At 43.3% G+C, this 23,212-nt stretch overlaps 1 protein-coding gene across 2 annotated transcripts in view; it reads right to left on the reverse strand.

The window, feature by feature from the left end:
• The window catches only part of KCNQ5 (potassium voltage-gated channel subfamily Q member 5), a 579,268-nt gene that overhangs the window by 184,168 nt on the left and 371,888 nt on the right, over positions 1 to 23,212 (reverse strand). For both annotated transcript variants that reach the window (XM_027092557.1, XM_027092551.1), the window contains exon 2: positions 16,859 to 16,949. In XM_027092557.1, coding sequence (XP_026948358.1) covers positions 16,859 to 16,949 — 91 coding nt within the window. The remainder of the gene's footprint in view (positions 1 to 16,858; positions 16,950 to 23,212) is intronic.

Raw genomic sequence — 23,212 nt, forward strand, 5'->3', positions numbered from 1 at the left:
ATCAGATCTGTTCAAATACCTGAGCAGCAAATATCAATATAAGAGTTCAGTCACTGGCATCAACATTTACATCATTAGGACAGAGTAATTTCAAAGGAAAATAATTATTTTAAAAATAGTTTAAAGTTTTAGGTTACCTAAATATGTGTGCTTCCATTTTGTCATCAAATGATAGTTGGGGATTATAAAAACCAAATTTTGGGATTGTCTGGTGGTGAGATCAGGAAAGCCAAAGAGAAGAATTAATTGCCTGGGAAAATCTCCAAGAAAACTCCATCTGAAATGAGGGATTACTTTTTCTCTTGACTCAGTAATATTCAGAAATATAGGGGCATGAAATAAAATTTCAACATGATTTGACCTTAGCCAGAGCCAGAATTCATTTTTATGTTTCCATTGATGGCCAACAATTTTTAAAAAATTGTAAGATGGAAATTTCTAACAACTGTGGTGACTAGGCACTTTTTATAAGACTGGTATTTCAGATGAACAAAACCATTATTTAAATAGGTTCTCTTTCCATCAGACAGGAAAAATCATCAAAGCAAATAACCACACTCAACTTGTGTGAAGCATGCCCCAGCCTGAGGATGCTAAGATGGTAGAAGCACCCTGCGTACCCAGGTGTCACCCACCACCTCCTCTGCACAGCTCAGCACTGCTTAAAACAGTCTCCTCGATGCTCAAAGATTTCAACATTTAAGTCACAGTATCAACATATACTTTTATTAACATCTGGAGCACTCAGCATTTGGTTGAGAGATGGGGTTGATAGCATTATTTTATCCCTAAACTCTTTAATAAGTTTATCCCTAAACTTTTTAATAACTCCTTCCCTATTCCAGTTATCCTCCAAGGTGCAGTCCGAATTAGCTTTCTCAAAACCAAATCTGATCAGGTCATTGTGCTGCTTAAAGGCCTCTTATGATTTTCATCACTTACAGCATAACATCCAAATGACTTTACTTTAGAAAACCAGGCTCTTCTCTGTTTGGTTCCAACCCTCCTCTGAGCCTCTGTCAACCTGAATCCCCTACAATTGAGCCAGACTGACCTAGACCTTTGTGACTCTAGACCCTGCTCAAAGGTCCCCACATCTGGAGCCTTCCTCATTTTGCAGTGGAGAATCAGTCACTTCCTCTGTTGTAACCAATTGTTCTTTTTACCCATTTCTATTTTACCATCATATTGATGGATCACATAATTTCTAATTCTACTTACTTTTGGTTCTCTCACTCACTTTTGGTTCTTTCTCTCTCCAGGCAAGAAACTTGGTCTTTTAATTCAGAAAATTATTTGAAATTTTACTTTAGGTTAAAAATGGGAAAAGATAGTTAGAATAATCCAAATGAGATGAGGGAGGAGGCTAGGGCGTGCAGCCTAGAACATAATAGGTACTAAAGAAATGCTGGTTTAGTTAGGGGTTTAAAGCAAAATTTTGTGTCAAAGTGAAATATAGATAACGGATTGCGTGAGATCTAGGAGACAGTGATGACTACATCTTAGGTTAGGTGCAGTTGACCTAAAACACTACCATAGGAAGCTGTTTGAAGGCATTAGTCCCTACTGCTTTTGCCTCTAGAGATCATTAGTGAAGGAGTCAGTCATTGCTAAATGACTTCGTAATTAAAATATGTTAGTGTTGAATAACTGGTCACTGCAGTAACTCTCGTTTTTTTTTTTTTTTTGCGGGGGGTGGTACGCGGGCCTCTCATTGTTGTGGCCTCTCCCGCCGCGGAGCACAGGCTCCGGACACGCAGGCTCAGCGGCCATGGCTCACGGGCCCAGCCGCTCCGCGGCATGTGGGATCTTCCCGGACCGGGGCAAGAACCCGCGTCCCCTGCATCAGCAGGCAGACTCTTAACCACTGCGCCACCAGAGAAGCCCCTTTCTCTTGTTTTATGATCCTATTCATTTTTAATGTTGGCTACAAACTCACGTTTTATGTTAATGATCAGCCTGCTTTGATATTAGGTAAGAGTATTTGCTTTAATAACATAAATATTTGATGATCCCAGATTCAGAAGGGTAGTTGAAGCTCAGGAGAAAACGAGGACGAGTGGGGGAAAAAAAGAGGCAAAAGTTAGCAAATAGTCATTTTATTTTAGATCTTGAAACTTGGCCTCGACACCACTTGATTATACTTGCCTTTACAGATCTTCCAAAGGATGAAAAATTGTTTTTGGAATTTTATACTGCTAAAATTAAAAGATTGATTGGAGCCAGAGTACTTTAATGTCTCTATGCAAGCACTGAATTTATACGCTAATATCTGCATCTAGTCATTCGTTTTGCACAGTTGATAGCTTTATTTTGCACCTCTGTTCTCCCAGGCATTGAGTACCTGTTTTGTTCCAGACATTGGGGTGGGAGTGGTGAATAGAACAAGGCCCACTCTTAAGGAGTTTGCATTCTGGGGACAGAAACCAATAATGAAAAAGTCACAAGTATGCAAAAAAATAAATAAAATCGTGATAATGCCACAGAGCTGAAAAAACAAGACTGCATGTGGAGTACGTAACTGGATTGGGTTACTTTGGATTGGGGGGCTGGGTCATTTAGTTTATTTGCACGTCTTTTGAGTATCCACTGCTTGCTAGGCAGTGTGGTACAAACTAGGAAATACAGAGACCACTAACATGTAGTTCCGATTCTTAGATAGTTTTCAGTCTAGCAGAAATAAAATGTTTGGAAATCAACGATCATACTGGAACACAGTGAACACTGTTATCAACCACCCATTGCTACAGACCACCCCCTGGGAGCTGTGCTGGACCCCAGAACACAGAGGAAGGGAGTGTAACAGCTCCTGGGGGGTCGGTGAAAACTTCCAGGGAGAGGGGGCATGAGACTTAACAAACGAGTAAGAATTACCACGGTGGTGAAGGGAAGTGGTAGCGCCAGGCTTTCAAATAGAAGAATTACCATTTGTGAAAACACAGAGGCAGTGTTCCTGGAAAGTGTGAATCGTTTGCTACTGCTGTAGTGTAAAGTGTGACTGTGAGTATGTGAGTGTGTGTGTACACATGTGCACACAGGTATGCATACACCCATTGCTACCTGTGTGGGCATCTTTAAGGGAAACTGGTGCAGAAATAAGCCTAGAGAAACAGGAAGCACCAGAGAGATGTGAGAAGGCTGTGTGCGGCAAGGTTAAGAACTGCATCTTCTAAGTCTGAAAATTATTTGGAATTTTACTTTAAGTTAAAAGCAGGAAAAGACAGAGTAATCCAAATGTTACAGATTTTATGTACTGAGAAGATGTCAAAATTCATAGAGTTAAGGTGAAAAATGAAGTTTACGATTATTAAATCAACTTATATTTTAAATAAAATATTCTCAATTTGCTCTATTATAACAGTCTTAAAATTTGTTTCAACCTGCAGCAACATTATTTTTCTATCTAAACTGCATAAAGTTTCCTTTATTAAAATTTTGGCTAATTAAAAAAATTTTGAACCTTTGATGAATAGGTTTGTAAGGCTTAAAGATTTCTTTAACATAGCTTGATAAAAAGGAGAGTAGAAAAATTTGGATGAAGAATACACTAAACCATCATCTGACACAGGTTTTTATCCCTGATTTATTTGACCTAAGAATGACACCTCCCATGTCATCCTTATGACCTAAGGATGCTCTGATGCCTTTCACTTGAAAAGCCCATATTATCGAGCAGAATGCAGCATGTGCTTCTGAACTGGCAGAATGGATAAACTCGAACCCACTTATACCAGCTTTCCTACCACAGTGCAAGAAATGCATTGATGAAATGCTGGAGAGGGTGTGGAGAAAAGGCAACCCCCCTACACTGTTGGTGAGAATGTAAATTAGTGCAGCTACTGTGGAAACAGTATGAAGGTTCCTTAAAAAAACTAAAAAGTAGAGTTACCATATGATCTTGCAATCCCACTCTGGGCCTATATTTGGAGAAAACTATAATTCAAAAAGATACATGCATCCCAATGTTTATAGCAGCACTGTTTACATACAATAGCCAAGACATGGAAACAACCTAAATGTCCATCAACAGATGAATGGATAAAGAAGATGTGGTACATATATACAATGGAGTATTACTCAGCCATAAAAAGAATGAAATAATGCCATTTGCAGCAACATGGGTGGACCTAGAGATTAACATACTAGGTGAAGTAAGTCAGAAAGAGAAAGACAAATACCATATGATATCACTTATATGTGGAATGTGAAAAATGATACAAATGAACTTATTTACAAAAGAGAAACAGACTCACAGACAGAAAACAAACTTATGGTTACAAAGGGGAAAAGGGGCAAGGGATAAATTGGGAATTTGGGATTAACAGACACAAACTACTATATATAAAATAGATAAATATCAAGTTCCTACTGTATAGCACAAGGAACTATATTCAATATCCTATAATAAACCATAATGGAAAAGAATATGAAGAATATCTATCTATCTGAATCACTTTGCTGTACACTTGAAACTAACACAACATTGTAAATCAACTCTACTTCAATTAAAAATAAATAAATAAATGCATCGATAAAAAGCCAGGTTTTAGGTAAGATTGCTCAGTAAAAAGATCAGGGCTTATGATAAAAATAGAGAAATAGAGTTAGGGCAAACCACTCTGAGCCTATGGAACTTTCTAAACAGAAACCAAACATAAACAACAATCCTAATAAGATATTAGTACAGTTAAAAAGAGATGTTGCGTTCTAACAGGGAGCTGCTTCAGCAATCTTGGCCGTCACCTACATCAATGTGGAGAGAGCCTGATGGGGTGTGTCAGGAGGGTGCAGGCCACTGGGTTTGGAGACAAGGGCCCCGCATCACACGTCACAGGTAGAGAGGAGCAGTTTGCACAAAATACAGTGGTGCTAAAGATGTATCGCTTTACATTTGTGTCGTTTGCACAGGTTGGGAAGAATCGTCCCATAGGCACTTGCAAGGCAGAGTGAGTTTCCAAAATAAAGAAGGCGCCATGGCGGTGTGCGCACCTTCAGGCTTGCTGCGTTCAGCCAGGTGGATGTACTTTACGCTCTGTCGCTGCCGTTTGGGAAAAATCATCTTTCACTTCCCTGTTACGTTGACATCATTACCCAATTGAGCATCACATATGAGGCAATTTGCATTACGGAATTGTGAAGAAAGAGAACAAATTGCATTTGCATAATACTCAGAAATTCTCCACCTGACTTAAGTAGAAAAATGGTTTTGAGGAACTATGACAGACAGGGATAGGGAAGGTATGAGTGTCAGTGTACAGCTGGTGTGTATTGTGGGCAGGGCCTCTGGCTCACAGCATCCCTGATAGGTGCTTAGCGAATATTCGATGAGTGAATAAATGAATGAATGAATCTATGAGCAGCTCAAGGTAAAAGATATCCTTCAGGCTGCAGAGGGGACTCGAGGAAGCACTTGTCCTCTGAACGTCCCCTCTGATGTTTCCCCTTTCTGACCGCAGCCCGGAGCTCTTTCCTGGGCTCTACAAGCAGACAAGCTTCCCAACCTGGTCACACATTTGCCTGCCTGAGCGATGGGATGCCCATCCCTGCCCGGCTACAGTGACCCTGAGCATGCAAGCTCCACTGTGGGGGACCCCAGGGCAAAGCCAGCGAGTGACCCAGGAAGCAGCTTGCAGGAGACACACAGATGGGTTGGCCAAGTGGGGCAGAACCCTGCAGCCCCCATCAGATTCACAGGTGTGTCATCAGGTCACATGTTCGCCCATTATTAGCACCATCCATGAAGTCAAAGAGGCCAAAGAGGCAGGACGCCCCCCCACCCCCCACTCCCCTCACCGTGCAGGACGCCCTCTGGCCAGGCTGGGATTGTTCTTTTCTTTGAAGGCTGCACTTGATGTCGATTTGTACTTGATTTAAGGAAGTGAATTAAGGAAGTGAAGTTCAGGAGAGTTAGGGGTGGGCAGTGGGGGCCAGAGTGAGTCCCCCCTCCTGCCTGCACACTCGGGGCTGGCGCTCCTCCACTCCCGGCCTCACCCTAGGGTGTCTCGGTTGACGCTGCTCTGTTTCCGGAGGGGGCTGTCCAGGGTTTCTCTGGATGCGCAGGTCTTGCAGCACCGACACGCCTGTGGTCTCCAGTAGCCGCAGCTGGAGGGCCGGCCACACTCGCAAGTCTCCATTCTGTTCTCCATTTTCCAGTGTGTTCTGTGGGTTCACTATGATTTCCAGCCCCAGAGGAAGCCAGGCCTGCAGCACTCTCCTGGAATCCAGCCTGTAACGTTGTTTGTCAAGCTGCCATTTACAGCTTGGCAATTTTTTCTCTACTTTGCAGAAGTATGATGTGTCTTTTCACCTTAATTGTGACCCCTGATATAGGCCTGCAGGGGAACAGGGACCCCCACATTCCAACCCAATATTCAATATCTGAGCATGAGGTAGGCCTGCAGGGGAACAGGGCCCCCCATATTCCAACCCAATATTCAATATCTGAGCATGAGGTAGGCCTGCAGGGGAACAGGGACCCCCATATTCCAACCCAGTATTTGACATCTGAGGGTGACACAGGCCTGCACAGGAACAGGGGGCCACCCATCACTTCCAGCTTTGCCTTTATATAGTTCCAACCCCAAATTCCCTATATAAGCATGATCAGTAGTACCTATATTGAAAATAGATTTTGGTAATCTTATCCATAGTTTTCATGAGAAATCAATGACTTGAGGTAGGTTTATTCTCTCTGTCCATATATGTTAAAGTGGGAATTAAAATGTCAAACTAACCCATTTTTCTTTCATCTCCTAATTTCATAACTTATTCTCTATAAACGCATGATTTCAAGGCTTTTCATTTTTTTCTGTGTCAGGGCCTGTAGACAGGAATGTGCTCTAGATCTGCTTCCAGGGCAGGACAGTGCCTTACTCATATCTGGGGCTCCAGTCCCCAGCACAGGGGCTGGAAGGTAGGAGGCACTTCACATAAATTGAGTTAAAACTGCAGCGAATTAAGGTCTGGAGCCCGGGGAATTAGGAGAGGGGGGAATGACATCGACTGCCCCCTGAGGGCTGCACCAGTGACTCCCTACTCCGGTCCATTCTAAGTCAGGCACTACATTGGGGCTTAATTTTAGTGCCATATCTGTGATACTGTGAACATTTCAATACTAATGCTGTGCAATTAAACCACTGGCCGTCTTGCCGTCTTCTTTCATCAAATTTCTTGATAATTTGCCATCAGCTCCCACTGTTCAAAGTGCTGTTGCTGAGTCAGCTTTGGATCCTGTGCTCCAGGGCTATACAGTCCGAGCCATGCCTCACTTTCCTCCGCCCCCTCTGGCTTCCTCTCCCTCCATCATCCTGGTCCTCTGGCCCTTCCAAGGCTTTTACCCTGGATGCTCCATCTGCCTGGTACGTTCTTTCCTCTAATCGCTGCAAGGCGGTTTGCCCCACCTCACTGAAGTCTCTGCTAGGAGCTACGCTATCCGGTGGACCTCTCTGAACACACGATGGAAACACCCAGTTATCTATTCCTTTTTCCTGTTTTACTTTTTTTTTTTTTTTTTTTTTTTTTTGGCGGTACGCGGGCCTCTCACTGTTGTGGCCTCTTCCATTGCGGAGCACAGGCTCCGGACGCGCAGGCTCAGTGGCCATGGCTCACGGGCCCAGCCGCTCCGCGGCATGTGGGATCTTCCCAGACCGGGGCACAAACCTGCGTCCCCTGCATCGGCAGGCGGACTCCCAACTACTGCGCCACCAGGGAAGCCCCTTCCTGCTTTACTTTTATTTTTAACACTTGACTGGTTCATTTGTTTACTCTATGTCTTCCCAACACAAATGTGCATTCCACCACGACAGAGTTTTGCCTGCTTTGCTCATTGCCGTATCCTCAGCTTCCCCCCAAAAGCCTCACGGACACTGGGAGCCACCAAAATGCTGTGGAGTAAATGAAGAAGGGAGGAGATTCACCATCAAGCGGCTGCTGCTGAGGGAAGCCGAGGGAAGAGCCAGTTCATTCCAGGCAGAAGCAGGTGTCTGAGCAGGTTTCAAACGGTGGAAGTTACTTAAACCTGGAAAGGTGGTAAGGGAAGGGCGTTCTTCCTTCTGCTGCAACCCCTCTTGGACTCTATCATTTTCTAGCAACCCTCTACCACCACCTTGTCGCTCTCTTTCTCTCTCGGCTGAATATGCCTTTGTGGCGTCAAAGGGCACAGTGGGTCAGCGTCAGTGTGGGCCTGGCTGAGGGCTGTTCATCATGTCCTGACACAGAACCGTGCAGAGCGGTTCTGTGACACACACTGGACCACCTGGTGAGACACCGGTGCTCACGTCAGAAGTGCGGAAGTTCTTCGCTTCCTTACTTGTGGATAGAGACATGGTCTTGTTCAGGCATAATTCCATTATCTTCAACTTGAACAACTCTTCCCTCTGAATCTGAAGTACTTTTCACAGAGCAACTCCCCTACTATATTATTATCCCTCGGTTAAGATTCAGTGTAGGTGCAAACTGCTCCTGCATCTTCTTTTCAGTCATCAGCAGATTGATGAGGGTCGTTAGCCTCCATGAATCATTTTAAAGTTTATTTGCATTTGCCTTGATGAAAGACAAGCAAAGGAAAATAACGGCAGTTTTCAGTGTTGGTTGGGATATTGTGAGCGCTTTCTGCAGGAAATTACAGGGGTGTGATGAAGAGACAGGAGCACTGCTCATTCCTCAGTTCTGATCACTTCACATCTCCTACCCATGGAAGACTGAAGACCCTCGAACGGAACCTTGTCCTGACATTCTGTTATCCTGTCTTACGATGTTCATGCCAGAGCTTTAAACGTAAAGATCTCATGTAATCTTCTACATCAAATCCATATAATTTTATGCGCAAGCCTTTCTACTTTGCAAGGATGGGTAAATGTGTCTGTGGCTGATTCCCCACTCTGCCAATACTGACAGATGGGAAATGGTTAACAACCTGTCTAATTCTTCAATACCGTGTGACATAATAGGTAGTGTACAGCAATTAAAAAAAAAAAAAACAACACAAAACCCCGTGTGTAAGCACATTAGAAGAAGAAAACAAACATGGAACACATATTAATTATGTAGTTATTAGCTTTTCAGGGGGGACTCTACACTTAACAAAAGAATGCACTACAGATTTTCTTTAAATAGTAAGCTACACTAGTGCATTGAAGATATAATTACATCTGCCTAAGTTGGATTTGTACACATTTCAGGAACTGATTCATTGTGCACAGAAACAGCAAACCCATGTTTGCTTTGCTACACGAAGCAAAACCAGCAAATATGCATAAACTCTATTCAGAAGGTGCCAAACAGCTAAGATGTTTGGGAAAACCTGGATCTCTGACCATGTGTTTGAGTCTCGTCCAGATGTTTAGCACAATCCACTTGTGGTTGGGAGCCCTTCTAACATAGCAGGGCAGGGGAGCAAACACGCTGCGATACTCTCTTCTTGCTAAAACTGATAACGACATTCCTTTTACTTCTTGTGGGCGGGCAATTTTAGAAATGACCACCTTCAGTGAAAATTTTGCAAATGCTATACATCATTTTCATTAAGAGGAGAAGTCATCAGGTGAAGATTTGTCACTGGAAATACGTACAAATCATCATGTTGGACAATCTACATTTAAAGGCCAAAATGAATACTTTAAAATTAATCTGGAAGACAAGAAGATATCCAATACAAAGGAAATGCACTCCAAAACAGCACTGCTGTTAAGAAGGTGGGATATGAAATGCAGAAACATACAACCTCAGGCTCATGAAATCAAAACAAACCGAAACAAAACTTTCCACAATAGTTTAACTGGAGCTAGGAGCGCTCCCTTCACCAGCACGGTGCTCAGCTCACCTGCACAAAGCAAGCTGGGACTGTTTACCCCACAGATCGGGCTGTTGATTGTTTACAAAATCAGATTTGGAATTTTTTTTTTTTGCGGGGGCGGGTACGCGGGCCTCTCACCGTTGTGGCCTCTCCCGCTGCGGAGCACAGGCTCTGGACGCGCAGGCTCAGCGGCCATGGCTCACAGGCCCAGCCGCTCCGGCGGCATGTGGGATCTTCCCGGACCGGGGCACGAACCCGTGTCCCCTGCATCGGCAGGCGGATTCCCAACCACTGCGCCACCAGGGAAGGCCTGGAATTGTTGATACAAAGAACTGCTAGTGGTGTGAAGGGATACACCCATTTGTGATAACTTTGTAGATGGACTCTGTAAGAAAAAAGAAACTAACAATCGGGGCTTCCCTGGTGGCGCAGTGGTTGAGCGTCCGCCTGCCGATGCAGGGGACACGGGTTCGTGCCCTGGTCCGGGAGGATCCCACATGCCGCGGAGCGGCTGGGCCCGTGAGCCATGGCAGCTGAGCCTGTGCGTCTGGAGCCTGTGCTCCGCAACGGGAGAGGCCACAACGGTGAGAGGCCCGCGTACCGCAAAAAAAAAAAAAAAAAAAGAAACTAACAATCTAAATGAGAGGGTCGCGGGCATCACTTGGCATATACAGAACCACAAGGAAGCCTCAGCCGGCAGAGCTTCCCTGAGCCCTGGAAACACACTGGGGAGACCCATCGGTCTCCACTGAGGCACAGGAGGGTGCGAGGCGGCAGCCAGGCCTGGGACGCAGCCTGGCTCTTGTACAACGTGGTACGGTAAAATGGGAGGAATAATACTTACATACCAAGGTTTTTTTGGTTTCTTTTGTTTTAATAAGAAATCAAGGAGTTATGGTTTTCTCAGGGTATATGCCCAGTAGTGGGATTGCTGGGTCATATGGTAGTTCTATTTGTAGCTTTTTAAGGAACCTCCATACTGTTCTCCACAGTGGCTGTATCAATTTACATTCCCACCAACAGTGTAAGAGGGTTCCCTTTTCTCCACACCCTCTCCAGCATTTATTGTTTCTAGATTTTTTGATGATGGCCATTCTGACTGGTGTGAGATGATATCTCATTGTAGTTTTGATTTGCATTTCTCTAATGATTAGTGATGTTGAGCATTCTTTCATGTGTTTGTTGGCACAGACTTACTAGAGAATGGACTTGAGGCTATGGGGAGGGGGAAGTGTAAACGGTGACAAAGCGATAAAGAGGCATGGACATATATACACTACCAAACGTAAGGTAGATAGCTAGTGGGAAGCAGCCGCATAGCACAGGGAGATCAGCTCGGTGCTTTGTGACCGCCTGGAGGGGTGGGATAGGGAGGGTGGGAGGGAGGGAGACGCAAGCGGGAAGAGATATGGGAACATATGTATATATATAACTGATTCATTTTGTTGTGAAGCTGAAACTAACATACCATTGTAAAGCAATTATACTCCAATAAAGATGTTTAAAAAAAAAAAGAAATCAAGGAGTCTGATACGTGACAGGTACTTAAAAAAATGCTAGTTCCCTTACAGTTGTGAAGAATTTACAAAACCTAGGAAATCAACACCAGCTTTTCACTGTCCCTGGCACTTGGGCACACGGCTTTGCATTGTCCTCTCGAGTTCATAAATTCTGTGCCCAGAGTGAGCTGAGCAAGCCGCTCTGTTAGATCCTGGGCTATCCCTCAGCAGGGCTCCACCCAGCCAGCTGACACTGAGGGAAGAGCTTTGAAAGCCATGAGCATGGTCATCAGATGCATTTACCAGAAAACTACAAGAGTAGAAATCTGTTTCCTTATTCACCCAACATAAGAGGTTATTGTGCACATGAGCCATGCACTGAATGCGTGCCAATGAGTCACTTCTGGTTAGATGGACACGCCTGTGTGAAGAGCTGCCGTAATTTACAGTGTTTGTGGTGAGATACTTGTTTTCTATTACAAAAGTACGATATGATCTCAAATGCAGCCTTTTCAAATACCCCCGGTTCACTGCCCTTGTGCCCCCATTAGGTTCCACTGTACATGGAAGAGCCAGTGACTGTAATATTTGATGCATTCTCTGTGCTGAGCCCAGGGCTAAGCACTGGGATTTAATCCTCACAACTTTATGAAGTAGCAGATATTACTACCCACTTTTAACAGATGAGAAAACCAAGACACAGAGAAGTGGTTTCCTGAACTCACTAGCAGGGGGAGTGCAGTTCTGGATGAGAACGATGAGAGTCTCCCCTTGGGGTGGGGGACAGAAAGCGGAGGACTCCGTGGGGACCCCAGGAGGTGAGGAGGCACCTGCCCCTAACATGCTGGTGCGCTCAAGGAAACAAGTGGAAAGCGCGAGTGTCAAGGAGGTGAGTACCCTGGAAGCTTGTCCAGGGGCTGGTCTGCCTAAAGGCGCTCCCTGTCGGAAGCGTGGGTGTCTTCTACTTGCCAGAAATAGAATGAGTTAGAATGTGGGAATATCTTTTAAAATGTTTAAAAAAAACCCCAAATGGACAGACTTATGAAAACATATGCAACTGTGATATGTGATTTACACATAAGTCTTCAAAATTTACACCTGTGCTGTATTTGTGACCAAAAGTGACTTTACTGTAAATTGCTGCAGACATTTAAAAGCCATTCCTATTACTATTGGATGGCAATTCTTTAGATATGCTTCATCTTGGGAACTAAAGACAATGAGGGTCAGAATTGTGTTCTATGTATTCTGTTTGGTTAAATTCAGAGGATAGACAGACTTTGAAATCAGATTAACTGTTTCAAAAACACATGGTAAAAGAATAAATACAACAGTCCCTAAATAATTAAGATTTCTCTTGGCTTTTTCCAGTATTCTACAACTGATTGAACTTTTATAATTAACTATATGAACTGATAGTGAAAAGAATTAAAATACACATGCTTTTCCAGTTTATTACTAAATAAGAAAAAGAAAAAAAACAAAGGCTATACTTGATCTTTTTTTGTCCAAATAAAACACAACAGTCTTTGGAGAAAACACTGATGAAAAGAGTAACATCAGTAAAACCTTAGACCCGCAACACAGTCCAAATATTTTTAGGTAGGTTTTAAGATTACACTTTGGTTTAAAACATACACCTCGACAATTTATCACTATAGCACAAAAATAGGAGGATACGCAAACTCTCCCCCTACAGAAAGCCATGTAGCAAAGGCTTTCAGAGACCATCCATCTGCAGCACTTACTACACTGCTTAATACAAAGGCCTCACTTGCATAAAAGGACTGGTTTCTACTTTGCTAAATCTAAAGGCATTCAAGACGAGGGATACTCCTACATTGTTGGTAGGAATGTAAATTGGTACTGCCAATTTATGGAGGTTCCTTAAAAAACTAAAAATAGAGCTACCATATGATCCAGCAATCCCACTCCTGGGCATATATCCGGAGAAAACTCTATTTTGAAAAGACACATGCACCCAATGTTCACAGCAGCACTATACACAATAGCCAAGACATGGAAGCAACCTAAATGTCCATCAACAGATGAATGGATAAAGACGATGTGGTACATATATACAATGGGATATTACTCAGCCATAAAAAAGAATGAAATAATGCCATTAGCAGCAACATGGATGGACCTAGAGATTATCATATTAAGTGAAGTAAACCAGAAAAAGACAAGAAACATATGATAGCGCTTATATGTGAAATCTAAGAAATGATACAAATGAACTTATTTACAAAACAGAAACAAACTCACAGACACAGAAAAACAAACTGATGGTTACCAACGGGGAAGGAGGGGTGAGGGATAAATTAGGAGTTTGAGATTAACCTATACATACTACTATATATAAAATAGATAAACAACAAGGTCCTACTGTATAGCACAGGGAACTATACTCAATATCCTATAATAAACCATAATGAAAAAGTATATACATATATATATATATCTCTGAATCATTTTGCTGCATACCTGAAACTAACACAACCTTGCAAATCAACTATACTTCAATTAAAAAATATACAAATAAATATCAAAATTATTATGTTGAGTAAAAGAAGCCAAACACAAGACTATCTCTATGATATCTAATTCTTTCACTCAACATAATGATGTATATAATTATCATATATATGACATATATGAAATATATATGATATATACAGTGGTACTTTTGTTTCAGTAGCCCTAAGAAACTAATACACATGACAATATGTGTTTCTCAAAACTCATGAAACTATACACTTAAAATGGATGATGCTTATTCTATGTAAATTGTATCTCAATAGACCTGATTAAAAACAAGGGCATTAGAGGAAAAAAAAAAGACTGAGGGGTAAAAGAAGACTTACAGATGGCCAACAGGTATATGAAAAGAACTCAACATCACTAATCATCAGGGAAACGCAAATCAGTACCACAATAAGATATCACCTCACACCTGTTAGAATGGCTATTATTAAAAAGTGAGAGAGAAGTGTTGGCCAGAATGTGGAGAAAAGGGAACCCTCCTAAACTGTTCGTGGGAATGTAAATTGGTGCAGCCACTATGGAGAACAGTATGGAGGTTCCTCAAAATATAAAAAATAAAACTACCATATGATCCTGCGATCCCACTCCTGGGCAAACATCCCTAGAAAACTATAATTCGAAAAGCTGCATGCATGCCTATGTTCACAGCAGCACTATTTACAGTAGATAAGACATGGAGACAATCTAAGCATCCACTGACAGATGAAGGGGTAAAGAAGATGTGATGTGATATATATATCACACACACATTGGAATAATATTCAGCCATAAAAAGAACAAAATCTAGCCATTTGTGACAACATGGATGGCTCTTGAGGGCATTATGTTTAGTGAAATAAGTGAGACAGCGAAAGACAAATACTGTATGATTTCACTTACGTGGGACCCCTGAACTCGCAGAAACACAGTAGATTGGTGGTTGTGCAGGTGTGGGTGGAGGAAATGGGTGAAGGTGGTCAAAGTGTACAAGCTCCCAGTTATAAGACAAATGAGTTCTGAGGCTCTAATGTGCAGCATGGTGCCTATAGCTGACAGTACTGAACTGCCCACTTGACCATTTTGCTGAAAGAGTAGATCCTAGGAGTTCTCACCACACACACGCACACACACCACACACACACGCACACACACCACACACACAATGGCAACCATGTGAGGTGATGAACTGTTAACTAACTTCACTGTGGTAGTCATTTTGCAATACGTATGTATATAAAATTGTCACGTTACACACTTTAAATTTCCCAATATCGTATGTCAATTATATCTCAATAAAGATGGCAAAATAAAAAAGATGAGCGATGTGTAAAACGTCTACATTTTTATCTGCTCACATGCACTCTAGTTACCGAACTCTGGTCAGTTGTCCACTGCTCAGGAAGTTTTAAAAATCATGATATTAACCAGCTTTTGGCTTTTGAATAATGTGAGTTTCTCTGGATTATTTAGAAACTCATTAGCAGTGACTGAATTTATATTTCAGAGATTTGGAGGATGTAAACCTCATATTTTGGATTCTTGACCTGGTTATAAAAGAAACCTTTTTACAAGATTTTTAATGCTTGATTTACTCATAATATATACCATTGGTCATGCAGTAAATCCAGTTTTTCATGCTCCCAGGTCTAAAAATCAGATTTATATTTTCGATCTAAAATTCCTAGCTGTAGTTCTGTATATGTACCCCAAAGCCAGCTCTGCCTTAGACCTTGGCTCAGACCATTTGTTGTTATCAAAGGGGTGCATGAGGCTAAAAGCCCACTTGCTACCCGAATGGAACCTTGTAAATGGAACAAATCCCCAGTGGGCTCTTCGGTCTATCTGTTTTCTATCTTGGGTTTCAACATAGTAACCTTGACATTAGCAATATACCGCTGAGCACGATTTGTATGGAGAGGAATTGGGACAGATTTGTTCCAGGTTCAAAAGTGATTTCTCCCTGTCACAGGGTAGAAACTTGATGAAGTCTTGGCACTCTAAGCACAAACCAGCCACTGCGAGCACAGGGGAAAGAGCAGCTGCCCAGGTTGTACGGGCTCACATCCTTCACTTCCCACCTTCAAGGTAAGAATACTTTTCTTGTATTAAATGCTCGCTGCTGTGCATAACCAATTTCTATTTATTAAGGCACATGGCCATCTTACCCCACCCACTCGTTCTCTCTTTTCCTCTCTAGTCAAGCAGGTTTTATGGAAAAAAGTGAGTTGTTCCAATTTATAGTTCATTCAGACAGTCCTGAGACTGTCAAGTTTGATTTTTGGGACCGAGTGAGTGGGTCAAAATGGATGTAAATGAACCAAACTTTCAATCAGATGTGATTTGAGTATACAGCGCTATAGTTCAGTTGTAATAGAAAGTATAAGAGTTTAAAAGGCCCAGAATAATTCAGACTAAAATATCTTGGGGTATTTTTCCATTTTAAAATGAACTGAGCAATTCTCTGTGGTTGAGGATTGACAGCATAATGGAAACAGAGCAAACTGCAGAACTTCTCACCAGGTAACTTCATTAGCAGCAAAATTCATAATGCAGTCTGCTGGCTGAAAAGAGCATGAAGCCTTCTGTTTTCTTAGGAGGTGCCTGCCATATGCTCATGGTTCTTGGCCGACTATACATAGTTACTGCTAAATTGTGGTTATTGGAAAACACTCTCTACCCTGTAACTTTTAGCAATATTGTAAGAGATCTCAGAGATGCTGATTCTTCTTGTAATTTATTACCATAGAGAAACATAATTAAACCTGCTTCCAAGTATTGCCTTCTACTTACGATGCAACTATAACACATGATACTGCTAAGTAATAGCAATCTAGAATATTTCTATGTATTCTTGGGGATTGACTAAAGGTTAAAACGGCAGGCAAATGTTTCAGTGACCTTTGAAACTTTTATACTTCACAGAAGCTCTCTTTTTTCTAGAGATAACTTTTCGTGGGACAAAATGCATTGCATAAATATTATAGACAATTCTTGTATTATGTAAACTTTATGTACAATTTTGTTCATATGTTTCACTTACCAGAATCAAGAGGCAACTTGAGGCCAACTTTGTGTGCTCGGGGATGGTGGAAAACACTGACAAAATCAAGCAACCAAAGACAAGGAGAAAACTGTAAAACAACAGAAAAAGAGAAATTTGATGAGAAACTTGCCTTAGCATGACAGACTTAAGTTCTTATTTCTAATGGCTAAAGCACCAGATCCATTTGAATTGGCACTGATTAAATCATAACAGACCTAAAAGGGACTAGCCATTTTGAATATCAAAATACAATGTGATGTCCAGTGCAAATGGGGCTCCTTTGCAACTTTACTGATGAGAAGGATGAATGTGTGTGTGCATGTGTATGTATGCGTGTGTGTTGCGTGCTGTACTTAAATGTCCACAGCTAAGAATCTGCAAATTTCCTATAAAGGGCTTTTCCAAGCAGGGGTCCTGAAAGGCCCAGATGTGTTTTGTTCTCCTGTTCGGGACCATAAGTGGTAGCTGCTCTCCTGTCAAAGGAGCAGACTCATGCCCCCGTTCGGCAGCTTTGGTGAACTGTCAAGGGTTCTAAGTGCTTACTAAGCCACTGGCTCCTTTTCAGAGTCTAATGTTGCTCCTGGTTTCTCATCTGCCATTTCTTTATAGTAATAATAAGAATAAAAAATGACTTCCTCTGCTACCCATGTGCTTTCCATTCCCTTCCGGTCAAACCCCTAGAGAAATGCCCCCAGCCCTACTTGTGCTGCAGTGACAGAGAGCATTTTCTACTAGTCCATCTACAGACATTTTTATTTCTAGAAATACGGAACTTCTGGAGTCCGGTGGGGGGGTGGAGCCGAGTTCCCAAAGTAAACGTCTAATAAAAAGGGCAGGCTCAGTTTTAAAGTTGAAGTTACTTATCCTGGAATTCAAAAAAAAAAAAAAAAAAAATCCCAATATCTGAGCTATTTTCCCTAAAAGTCACATTTCTTACTTTTACTCACATCGTACCCATCTCACCTTTTACTCTACAATCTCCTGTAAAACATCAGCTCTGTGTTCTTTAGTACAGCTGGCCTCTGCCTCCTCTTGACCTGCCCTGATGAATCTGCACGTCTTTCTACCACCAAGGGCTGATAGCCAGGGATTGGTGACTTATGGCCCGGGGACAAATCTGGCCAATAAAGTGTTTTTTTTTTTTTTTTTTTTTTTGGTACGCGGGCCTCTCACCGTTGTGGCCTCTCCCGTTGCGGAGCATAGGCTCCGGACGCGCAGGCTCAGCGGCCATGGCTCACGGGCCCAGCTCTTCCGCGGCATGTGGGATCTTCCCGGACCGGGGCACGAACCCGCGTCCCCAGCATCGGCAGGCGGACTCTCAACCACTGCGCCACCAGGGAAGCCCAAGACCAATAAAGTTTTATTGGCACACAGCCACACCCATTCACCCGTGTATTCCCTATGGCTGCGCTCACACAAGAACTGCAGAACTGAGACTCGTGCTCTAAGCACAAGACTGAAATATTTACTCTCTGGCCTTTAGAGGAAAGTTTGCTGACTCCTGATTGATACCATGTATTCCTTATTTCTTTATATCTATTTCAGCACAGAACCCGAAGTGGGTATGCTGATAATTACATTCGGAGGTTTCGTATAAGCGAGATACTGAGCTAAGCCACTTTCACATGCACTATCCACGTTATCCTCTCAAATGTATGCAGTAGAAATCTCATTGTTCCCATTTTGCAGATATGGAAACTGAGAATTAAGAACATATTGTGACTCATCCCTGGCTGCTTGGCACGAAGAGGGGTTCAAGCACTGTTGTCCTTGAGTTGCCACATGGTGTCGCTGAGGAGCACAGAGGAGGACGGCAGTGATGTTCTTGGCTCAGCAAGACTTCTGGGGGTACTTCTCTATCTCTTCCAACTGAGAGGGAGGTGGTTATTCTGAACAGCTGAAGCCTTCAGGAGGAAGGACTCTACTAGGGAGAAAACCTGGTACGTGAATTAATAACAACTCATCATACTTTTGTCTCATGTACCTGATGATTCAGGATTGTTTGGACTATATTTTAAATTGGCCCTAGCAGACTGGGAATTGTAAACTAGACATCAAATTCCAGCGCACCTACAGACCCCGGAACTACTCACGAGAAAGTGAAATCCAGGGATCACTGAGGGAGTTTGGAGGATGACGTGGCAACAAGTAAAGAGTGACAGATGTTTGCCTCCAGTGAGGGGCTGTTATCTGTAGACGCCTCCTGAGTCCAGGTTCAGCAGAAAACATTCAGAGAAGCAAGCAGGGGATGACTCAGTCACTAAGACACCTTCTTCCAAGGGCATCCCAATGGCAGCCTCATGATCTCCGTGTTTGCTCAAAACAGACCTACAGGGGCTTCCCTGGTGGCACAGTGGTTGAGAGTCTGCCTGCTAATGTAGGGGACACGGGTTCGAGCCCTAGTCTGGGAGGATCCCACATGCCGTGGAGCAACTGGGCCCGTGAGCCACAACTACTGAGCCTGCACGTCTGGAGCCTGTGCTCCGCAACAAGAGAGGCTGCGATGGTGAGAGGCCCGTGCACCATGATGAAGAGTGGCCCCTGCTCGCCACAATTGGAGAAAGCCCTCGCACAGAAACGAAGACCCAAACAGCCCTAAATAAATAAATTAATTTTAAAAAAAGTAAATCCTATTTAAAAACAAAAAGCAAAAACAAAATAACCCAAAAAGACCTACATCACGAGCCCTTTTGCTAGCGGCTTCTTCATTAACAGCTGGGTGTTGCTTAATCTTTTCCCTTCATGTCACTACTTTGCCCATTTTCTTCCTTGAGCTGATCTTACCCTCCCCTTTCTGATAAGAGTAGTTTCTGTGCTAGAATTCTGTTATTTCTATGAGGACCCACCTGACTACAGCAAGCCAAATACCTGCACTGCCCTGGCTGCCTGAGGGGCTTTGATGAACAAATACAATCATTAATGAATTCCTTCCTTTCCTCAACCATTCATCCACTTGTCCAATCAGCAAATATTGATTAAGCATATAATACCAGGCTGAGCCACAGGGATATAACAATAAATAAGATTTTCTTTTCTTGCCTTCTCAGAGTTCAGGATCTGTTGAGGCATACAGGGTAGTAAACAGATGTAAAAAGAAAATTAAAGTTCTGTGTGATGATTCCAAGGACAGAGAAGGTACAGGGGACGCCAGGAGCACACAAGAGGGGAGGGATTAGGCAGGACTGGTTACTTCGCTTGTGGAGTTGAGTGCAAAGTGAAAACGTGAGGGCCCTTTTTTCAAAAAGTATTAAGAATTTCAAGATGGTGACAGCAGAGCATGACACCAAGTGTGGCACCTTTCAAAGTTCTGGGTTCCATAGGACTGCACAGGTGGAATGTCCACGAAGCCCAACTTGGGGTTTGGGAAGACTTCCTGAAGCACATATGGACCAAAATGAGCCCTGAAGGCCCAGGAGGAGTTGGTCAGCACAACGGCTGGGTGGCTGGGGAGAAGGACACTCTAGAGGCCATTCACCCGTGTGGGTGAAGGCCAGGTGCAAGTACAGTGTCACCAAAATTCACTAAGTAATCAACAGGGTAGAGTGAGTGAACACCTGCTAGCTAGCTTATCCTCTGGTGGTTCATGAAAAACGTAAGGCAGGTCATTCCTGCAAGTTCATTTTTTGCATAGGAATCATCTTGGTTCCACTGAAAACATGTCCGCAAAAGATGTCATGCCAAGCACAACTGAGGGATGAGCGTAAATCAAAGCAGCCCCTACCTGTAAGGAACCAGTGCCGTGTGTGAGGTGAACACACAGGGTCATCACAAAGGGTAGAGACAGACGTGCTAGGAGAAATGCCCCAGTGCCTGAAAGTGGGGAGGGGTTCTCTTCAGTTGGGAATCATGGAAGCACATCAAGACAATCTCCAAATATGGGTGTTGCTGGAGCTGGTCTTTGAAGGAACGGTTGGGTTTCAACAAGAGAAGTTTCTGGAGAAACACATTCCAGAAAGAGGGTATCACAGGAGAAAGGCAACACGGCAGAATATGAATGAGATAAAGTATTTGCTCCCTGTTTCATGGAACAAAAAGTTATCGAGCTTAACTGTAGCACAGGATGAGACAGGTGGCTGAATTGGGAGTCCGGGGCCATGGTGGGTAAGTCAGGGTCTGTCCTTAGTTCAGGAGACAGTGGGAACCACTGAACATTTTTGAACAGGAAGCTAATATCATCAGAGTTGCTCTGCGGGAAAATAAGTCGGCAGGCGTGTGTGTTAGGATGTCTCTGAGTACCTGAGAAGCAGGGTTGGGAGTGATGGTGACCAGATTATGTTGTGAACTCACTGGCAGAAATGAGGGTAGGACACAGAGGCAGACTGGATGCTGTGAACACAGGAGCTTCCTGACTTGGTAACTCTTGGGCTCAGGGGTAGAGGCTGGGAAGGGAGGGGGTGCTGAGAAGTCTGAGGTGTCTGTCCATAGTTACTGGTGATGCTCTTAACAAGCCAGGAGAGGAAAAGTCAGGAGAGTGAGGAGGAAAAACCGATTTTGAGGAGAAGAGGACAAATCCAGTCTTGGACATCCACGTGGAATTGTGCGTCTGAAACTTGGGCGCAAAGTCTGGCTGGAATATGGAAGTGCTTTTCTCCTGGAGGAAGTGAATGTGTAGACCGAACATAGAAGAAAGTGCAGACGGAGCACAGAAGGTTTGGGTAAGTGGCACAAAGGATATCTGGGGACACTTCCTCATCTTGGAGAGTGACACCATGGGAAAGGACGGACTCACGCTGCTGTGAAGTGGCTCTTGGTGGCCCTGTCAGAGACAGACTCCCTGGCTGGAGAAGCACTTGGCTGACAGCGTCATCTCTGAGGGGACAGCCTGCACCGCTGGGTCTGAGTGTGGCTCTGCTGATCTCCCTGCTCCTGAGGGGCCCACACCTGTGTGCATGCTCTCAATGCCCCCTCTCCACCTGTCTGTGGGCTGAACAGAAGTGGTAGCAGAGGCAACAATCACTGGACAAGGGGTGTCTTAATCCAGGGCCCACGGGCCTCCAAGAGGTCTGCAGATAGAATTTTGAGGGGCTGTGAAAGTGGATGGGGAAAAATTACGTCTTTGTCACGAACCATGGCAAAAACCATGATGGCGTCAGCAGGACGCATGACTCTGTCACTCTGAGAAATCACCGATATTTTCATATACCATTTTACAGCTGCAGATGAAACAGTTTGTTTCATCTTAAATATTGATTTTGCCACATCACTGTTGCAAGATTATGGTAGTTCTTAGACCCACTGCTGGGAGTTGTTTTTTTAACGCATTAATAAAGAAGCACATGTATTACTATATCAGAAACTTTTAAAATATTTTAACAATAGCATTTCAATATAATTTTTTCCTTTTGTAATCTCCTGTATTTTATGCATTTAAAAACATTATGCTGAGGAATGGTTCACAGGCTTTACAGACTGATGATGGGTCCATGGCTCACAAAAAATTAGAAGCCTGTGGTGGGAGATATCTGAGGAGGCCAGGGGCTGGGAGCTGCAAAATGGCCCATTTGGTGGAGGTCACCAACTTAGGTAAGGTTTTGTTTTTTTTTTTCCGATCCTAGAGCATTTTAGATATTTATTTCTGTATATTTAATCCTAATTGTTTATCTTCCCCCTAGAGGTAGGTTTTAAAATAATTTTGAAAAAATATGAATATTCTTTCTTTTATACATTAATCCTGAGATATCATAAAATCTGTATTCCTGCAAAATTATTCTGTAACAGCTACTGGCTTTTATTTTGCCTGAAGCAATCGTTTATATTTCATTTCTGAGGAAATTCACTTTGATGTAGACCTTTCGTCCTTTAGAAAGCAGAGATTATTCTAAGAGGAGAAGAAGGGCATTTATGATGCAAAATACTATCAGTTCAAAACCTTCTATGTTTATTCCAGAAAACTACCATCAGGGCTTCCCTGGTGGCGCAGTGGTTGAGAGTCCGCCTGCCGATCAGGGGACACGGGTTCGTGCCCCGGTCCGGGAAGACCCCACATGCTGCGGAGAGCCTGGGCCCGTGAGCCACGGCCGCTGAGCCTGCGCGTCCGGAGCCTGTGCTCTGCAACAGGAGAGGCCACAACGGTGAGAGGCCCGTACCGCAAAAACAAACAAACAAACAAAAAAAACTACCATCAGCTTTTGTGGGCTAATTAAGAACCAATTTGCCAGATTTACTTTGGTAGAAAGCTCTACTTGGAAATATCATGGGGGCTTGTGCAACAGATGACGTCCATGACTTGGGAAGCCAAGGTCATGCTTCGAGCAGGGGTTCATTTTGCAAGAATTAAAGTGATATGAAAATAAAGCAAGTTACGCAACGACACACACACACACACACACACACACACACACACACACACAC

The sequence above is a fragment of the Aethalodelphis obliquidens genome, unplaced genomic scaffold, assembly GCF_003676395.1.
Source record: "Aethalodelphis obliquidens isolate GAN/ISIS:26980383/991018 unplaced genomic scaffold, ASM367639v1 scaffold3, whole genome shotgun sequence".
Taxonomy (NCBI): Eukaryota; Metazoa; Chordata; class Mammalia; order Artiodactyla; family Delphinidae; genus Aethalodelphis; species Aethalodelphis obliquidens.